Genomic DNA, 7,623 nt, shown 5'->3' with positions numbered 1-7,623 from the left:
CAACATTTAATATTGCATATTTTCAATCTGAAATAGGTTTTCTAATAATTGGTGGTAATTTGTAGGAAGAGAAAGCAGCTGCAGTACAATTTGTATCATATCACTTTTTAAAATTAAAATAAATTTAAGTGTTTTGAAAAAGAAAAACAACAACAAAAGTTAAATCTATGAGATAAGATAATAGAGTTTTGAAAAGAATTCAAAATGTTATCACCGTGTGACGTCTCTGTATGTTTGTTTGTTAATTCTTCTACGATACACGTCCTTTCTTAAATAAAACCTGTTTATTCTTCTTCAATACAACTTCACAATACACTTAATTTTCACAGTTACACACACTATAGTTCACAACAATTCACTCACTTTCTACCTCGCTTGGCTTAATTGTCTGTCTCTGCCTGTCAGCTATTATAGTTTCAATCTCTGTATCTGCTATCCGTGGTTCCTGCGGACCGTAACCACTGTCCTTGGTTCCCCACTCTTTATCTTTCTCTGTCTTTGCTTCGTCTGTGCTTTGTCTAGTGCACTTATATACAATAATACCACATGTTCTAGAATCTTCTAGGCTCTCAACACGTGCTACCAGCATCACTTGACTTCCGCTGTCATAACACACTAGCGTTTATTGCGAATCTTTTAGAATACTCATCATATGACCCCCGCTGTCGTAACAATATTAACAATATTTCCAATATTGAGCATTCTTTGAGATTGACTCACTTGCATATTATATTAATCTCCCTGAGTTGAAAAGAGAGATTGATAAAGTTCCAGGACCACACAACAGTTTTGTAAGTATCTTTCATTTTAGATATGTCATTTGACAGTGGCTAGATCCTTGAGGATTGGAGAGTTGGTAATGTTACTTGTTTTTTTAAGCTCTTATTCTCATATGGGCCACATATGGCATCATTTGAAGAGAGTTTGCTCATAATTATATGTGCGAACTGAAGATAGTGACTGGTGGGTGATAAAAGGCACATTCTTGGCTCCATGTGGGTGTCATGTGTTTCCTCTTTGGAGAGCATTATAAACTGCAACTTTGAGGCAAACAAAGGTTAACCATGGTTTGAAGCAGGTGGGAGCATGACCAAATTTATGCTATTGTTTCACCAATTTATAACTTTTGTTATAGTGCATGAAAAATATGGTGAAAATATTAAGATTTTACTGACACTGTGAATAGGCTATACATGATTGAAGTATTCCAAGTTATGATTGATTGATCCAAAGAAGTGTTAATGACATATTTAACCCACTGGCCACTATTGGCAAAAATGGATGTAAAAAACATTTTATCCCCAAAACCATGGCCCAAAAGTCATCATTCAAGACATACCAGATGAGAGTGATGAAAGTATTTAAAGTGAGATTGGAGATGAACTTCTTTCAACCAAGTGTGTTATATACAGATCTTTCAAGTAGAAACCTAAATATTCTACCTGCTTTAGTTACATCAGTTAACAGCTTGCCAATATAATATAAATGATGTAAGAATTTATATAACATGACAACAGCCTCATTTAGTAAGTCAGTTGTACTACAATTAGGCTTATATGAGTGGTTATCAGCACAACTACAAATGCTTAATGTAGGTGAACAAGTTGTATCTTTCAAAGGTTGATACACACAGAAACAGTATTATCTCCAGAAGCCTCATAAATAGGAAAAATTCAACCAGTGCCTGACCTTCCTGATCTGAGTCCTATTTGAACATGAAACATTGTCTGGAAGCTTGACCAGATAATTCTAAGAAATAAATCACACCTGCATTTTTGACATTTGGTTTTCATTTCTCAAACATCTAATTGTACTAACTCAGAGAGGAATACATGCTTTAGACACTAGAAGTTTTACCAAAGATTACTATTTCATTTCTGGGATATAATTGTATCAACAAGGTGCACAACAAATCAAAACATTCATTAGGTTTCAAGGCAGAAATTGCAGTCTTTGATATAAAGAAAAAAGATGTCTCACAAAAAATGAGGACAACCTAAGTTTAAAGCACAAAATATTGAGAGGAAAATTTTAGAAAGGAAAAGAAAAGGTCCAGTTGCACCAACTGAAATACATGATGTGAGAAAAGATGAATCTGCACAAAAGCCTTCCTATTCTTGGTGATTGCCAGAGATGTAAACTACCAAGCTGTAATAAGAAATTAACTATGATATATTCATGAATTCATTGTGCCTAAATAAAGGTTCAAATTGTTTTTATGACTTTCATACCAAATAATTCATTCAAATTTCCTATGTTTTGAGAAGCAGCTGATGTAATAATATTACAATAAACATTTTATAAATAGTTTTTGTGGATATATAATGTCAGTATGAGATACCTGGTATGCACCCATTATATTACATTGTGACAAGTTCTAACCATTGTGCCATGTGTGGCACACACCGGGGGATGGGACCATTATGAAATTAATTTCTTGTTTCCTATGTATTTTGCTTTCTAAACACCAAATAAGTACTTTCTGAATGACTTAATTTTTTCTATCATTAGATTGATTTTGGTCCAAAAGAGGGTAATAAGAGTTTCCCTGGAAATTATAGACCAAGTAGTCTTACTTTTGTAATGGTAAACATTCTAGAACATCTGAAGAAAGAAGTTTTGCAAAATCATCTAGTGAAGTATGATATTATAAATGAAAATCAACATGATTCACTGAATAGAAATCATTCCTGACTAACCTGTTAATTTTTTGGGGGGATATTACTTTTTATTTGGGTGATTTAAAGGGTATGGTCTTAGTGTACTTAAATTTTAGATAAGGTTTTGTAATATGGTGTTGCACAAAAGATTAGTTAAGAAAATCACAATAGTGAGAATTTTGGAAGCATTAATAAACTGAATTCTTGGATGATGGGAAACAAAAAACCTGTTATTTATGGAGTTCAGCCAAATTAGAATGTTGTTACTAGTGAAATGCCTTGGAGGCCAGTGCTTGGGATTTTTAATTTTCTTATTTGTATTAATTTTTATCTATAGTACTTTATTAAAGGTTGTGGAAGACATTAAAATTTCCAATATTTGTTGCTATATTCAAAATCTTTGGTTGCTATAGAGTGGCTAGGAGCAAATGGTTAATTGTACCAATATTTGGCAAATGACCTTTAATAATAGTAAGAATAAGATAATGTACTTGGATCACTCATTTAATATAGATGTATAGATGGGAACACACTCAATATCATTACTAAAGTAAAGGATTTTGGTATAGTGGTGGATAAGTAATTTAAGTCATTGAAGCAGTGTTTTACTGCTTGTAGTAAAGTTAATAGAATTTTAGGATGTACTGATAGATATGCTGATTATAAGTCAAAAGAGGTAATTATATTTTTATATGAGAACTAACTGCCTTATATTCCAACAGCCCATCAGCCTGACAGGTCAATTTTTGTTCATATATGACATCAGGACATGTGTGCTCAGACCTTTCCTGCTTTGGTGAGATTCATAGGCTACAGGAGCTGTAGTGTTTGGGAAACAAGTGTGTTTGCTGTACCAGCATGTTGCCGACTACAATTATTATATGAGCTGTTAGAACATATACATGGCACCCTTCATACAAGTCATTAGTTAGGCCTTTCTTGGAATACTGTGTTCAGTTTTGGTTTTCTTATCTAAGAAAATGTACTGACTTGTTGAAAAGGGTTCAGAGGAGGGCTACTAGGATAATTTTATGGATTGAAAGTTTATTTATGTGGATAGGTTAAGATATATTTTCTCTTGAGAAAAGAAGGGTAAGAGGTGATCTTATTGAAGCTTAGAAGATTATATAGAAGCTTAAAGTTTACTTTTCTCAAGGATGGGACAACCTTGAAGGACAAAGGCTAATGCTGTTGAAATGAAAATTTAATCTTTTGCATCAATACCTGTTTGCCTATTATTATGTGATTTACACATGTTGGCAATATGAATTCTTTTAACAATGCGAAAAGACTTCCATTGTATTTGTTATGTTAAATTACTAGATAACCTGATTTGTTCAAATAATAATAACAATAGCAGATTTGTCACATGAAAGCAGTAAAATAGTTAATTCTGTTTTATTTGCTTAAAATTACTAGTTTTATACTGCCAAGATTTTAATCACCACTCACTAGGAATGTCAGTTACATTGTATAGATAACTGTGTACTTTGTTAGTTAAGTAACTTAATGATTCTAAGATAGCAGAAAAGACTGATCCTGAGGAAAATATTTTTTTGACATAGGATTATTTAGGCTTAGCAAGTAGTCTAAGACTTGGTATACATGTTAAAGTGTTAAAAAGGATAAATGTATGCTTAGTGTAATGATCCAGCTGGAGAGTTTCTACTTCCAGTTTAAAACTGATGAAGCTTCTGTTTTAAAACAGTAAGTAGTCTGATGTTGAGGTTGTGGGTTCAAGCCTTGGTTATGATGGGTTTAACTTATTTCAGACTTTTGTGAAACCCATAAAAATATATAAGAGACTTGCTTGTTTATTATAAGTTAATTTTTGTTTTCTGCTATGTTAATAAAGAAAAGGATTTAGACATGTTCCTGAATATGGTTTTGAAGGAGGCAAGTTCATTGTATAAAGAGAATCAGGTTTAAATAGAAATACATGTAAATTGTGATTAACTAATCTGAAGCTAAGTTACTAACTAGTCAAAAAATTATTTGATACAATTTTTATTTATTTCTTTATAAATAGGAAATATAAAAAAGTACTGGAATGGATTCAAAGAAGTTTGAAGAGGGGTTGAAACATGAAGTACAGAGGTTAAAACAACAGGTTAGTTTATTTTGATTTGTGAGAAAATTTCAAAATTATGGCATTTTCTAATGCCAAAAGATCCCGACCTAAGTATTTTCATTTATCAGACAATGATTATACTTTATAAAAGTATGTATATCAATCGAAAAATGGCATTTATACACATACCTTGGTCTTTCTTTTAGAGTATCATATCAATATTTCTACACACCATAAACAAAAAAGAATTCCAAATTGACAGCTTGGGGTATGTCACTTTGCTTATGCTTTTATTTTTTAATTTTAAGTTTACTTTGTATGTATTAATATGTTTAAAATTTCATAGATTATCCACTAAAAAAAGCAGTAAATAAGTATAAATGCTTATTTTTTTGTGAATTTTATATAATACAGACATGAGGGTTTTTGTCAAAATATAGTATAATGACTTCCAAATATCCTCTCATTGAACCTTACACAGTTACACAACTCCAAATTTTCAGTTATTGTCATTCACACACACGCACACACACCATTACACAAGTACAAAAATGTAAACAAAATGATGTTACTCCCTCCACCTCCACTCTTTCTGTCTCTCATTGTAAGTGTGAATCATCATTTCACAGCTACATCCTTCCACAGGGTGACCAGATTTCCAAACTGAAAAACTGGAACTACCCAACCCTTGCCTCTAATTTAAAAAATTTAACTTTTATTTAATTTACTTTAAATTTATTGAACTATTCCACAATATTTCCTAATATATTAACATTGGTATAGTTTTTCTAGTAATTTCAACTACGTTTTTTTGGTGATAGACACAAAAGAAATGAGTAAAAATAGTCATAATAATCCATAAATCTTTAATTATTTACTTTATTCACTTCATCTTAAAATAGGCTACTTCATTCTGGATTTATTTAAGACCCATAACATATTAAAACATACTACTTTTAGGTTTTACACATTACTTTGAAATTTTTTAGACATTTTTTGTGAAGAATGAATGAAACATAGAAGTTCTATTTTTTTCACTAAACAGTCATAAAATTCAGTACATGACTGTAAAGTGTGTTTTGAAGATGATCACTACCTTAACTGACTCCACATTCAGACATGAGTTTCTTATCACGCACACACGGAACTTTTGAGAGAGTTTGGAGGCAAGAGAGTATGTGTTACATCAATGAGCAAGTCAAGTAAGCCTATTACATTCATGATTCCATGTGATAGACAGTTTGATGTCTTTGTCATAAAACCAGGATGTTTTGTGTATTCTGAGAATTTTTGTGGGGGGACACTGGGACAAACTATCAAAAGATGGGATTATTCCAGCAAAATGGGTACATCTAATCACCCTAACCTTCCACTACTTTCCTTCTAACATTATTTTCAATGTAAGCAGTTACTAACAATATCAACATATATACTGCTAACATCCACCACAGTGTAGTATTTCATACTATTAGTAATTTCATTTCTAACTATTTCCATAATACATCATTCTGTTCATAGATTTTTCACCCTTTCTCAAGTGTAATCGTTGTTTTACCCGTAATCAACACAATGTTCCTATTGAATCATTTTTACTTACTTTCATTTGGCTTACTAAAAGCATTCACTAGTTTAAAATGGAATCATGAACTAAAGTCAAATACACCACTAGTACAACTATTTAGCATCATGGGCCTCTTTTAGTACATGCACCCTACACAATGGACTGAAGTGACAAAACATAAAAGTAACAAAGGCACAAACTAAAGAAAATTAACCCTGCCCTTGTTTTCCCCTCCTTTCATCTACCTGTATGCACGTGCTTTAACCCTAATAACTTTCACTTCAAGGGGTATCCAACAAGACACCTAGCTCAAATATTGCCAACATGTATAAGAGATAATGAACAACCCGTGAATGCTACACTACCTTCTCCTCACAAAAACATCTTTGTTAGTTAACATTTCAGTTCAGTTTAAACACAGTTTACCAAACTGACAAACTTCTATGGTACACAGCTACCTCTGTCCTATTCATTTTAAAAAAGTAGACAAAACAACAAGCTCTACAACTTTAATTCAGTATTTACAAAATTAAAAACAACAAGAACAATGAACTACTACTTTTCCTTGTATAATTATGATTTTCCACTATCTAATCCAAAACATATTGGTTAGACTTCATCCAGAAAGAAAGTTACTGTTCCCTACAAACCATATATGCATTTCCCCCTCACCCCATTATCATGCTCCTCAGAACTCATATTCCCCCTAACTTGTCTTGACAATGATTTAAATTTATATCTCCCACTTTGATTGTTTTCTCTAGTCAACTCATGTTCCAAGAATATATCATCTTCTTGTGAGGTATTGTCCTTATTATCCCGAACTAAAGTTAAATCTCTTTCACAGAAAGTCTGTTGAGCATAGACATCAATTACCAAGAAACTATGTTTATACTGTTTCATTCAGTTGAAATGTACTCAGGATTTTTAACCATGTAACTTGCATCAGACAATTTCTTTTACTTCTGTCATGGGTTCTATCCAAAAACTTTATAGCTTTGGAGTTATTTCCACATATTTATGGGCAATATATAACTGTACCTCATTTTCTTCACTAAAACAAGTACCTACAACTCTGTTAACATAACATAATGTTTCGGGACAACAAGGGACATATTGGTCCATCTAGGCTATCCCATTCTTTAAACTAAACTAAATCTATTAATTATATAAATTAATAAAAATCTTAAAGCCAGCCCTTATCATTCATATAGTAATCAAGCTTTCTCTTAAACTAACTTAAATTCACTGCCTACACAACATCCAAAGGCAACCAGTTCCAGAGGCCAACCACCCTGTTAGTAAAATAAAATTATCTTAGCTGAAGATGA

General features: G+C 32.1%; 1 protein-coding gene across 5 annotated transcripts in view; it reads left to right on the top strand.

The window, feature by feature from the left end:
• LOC106457049 overlaps positions 1 to 7,623 on the top strand; it is a 28,319-nt gene that overhangs the window by 4,003 nt on the left and 16,693 nt on the right. For all 5 annotated transcript variants that reach the window (XM_022382858.1, XM_022382856.1, XM_022382860.1 and 2 more), the window contains exon 2: positions 4,690 to 4,770. In XM_022382858.1, coding sequence (XP_022238566.1) covers positions 4,711 to 4,770 — 60 coding nt within the window. In that variant the 5' untranslated portion in view covers positions 4,690 to 4,710. The remainder of the gene's footprint in view (positions 1 to 4,689; positions 4,771 to 7,623) is intronic.

This window comes from Limulus polyphemus, unplaced genomic scaffold (assembly GCF_000517525.1).
Source record: "Limulus polyphemus unplaced genomic scaffold, Limulus_polyphemus-2.1.2 Scaffold286, whole genome shotgun sequence".
Lineage (NCBI taxonomy): Eukaryota > Metazoa > Arthropoda > Merostomata > Xiphosura > Limulidae > Limulus > Limulus polyphemus.
The sequence above is the reverse complement of the archived record's forward strand: the minus strand, read 5'-3'. Positions and strand labels throughout refer to the sequence as shown.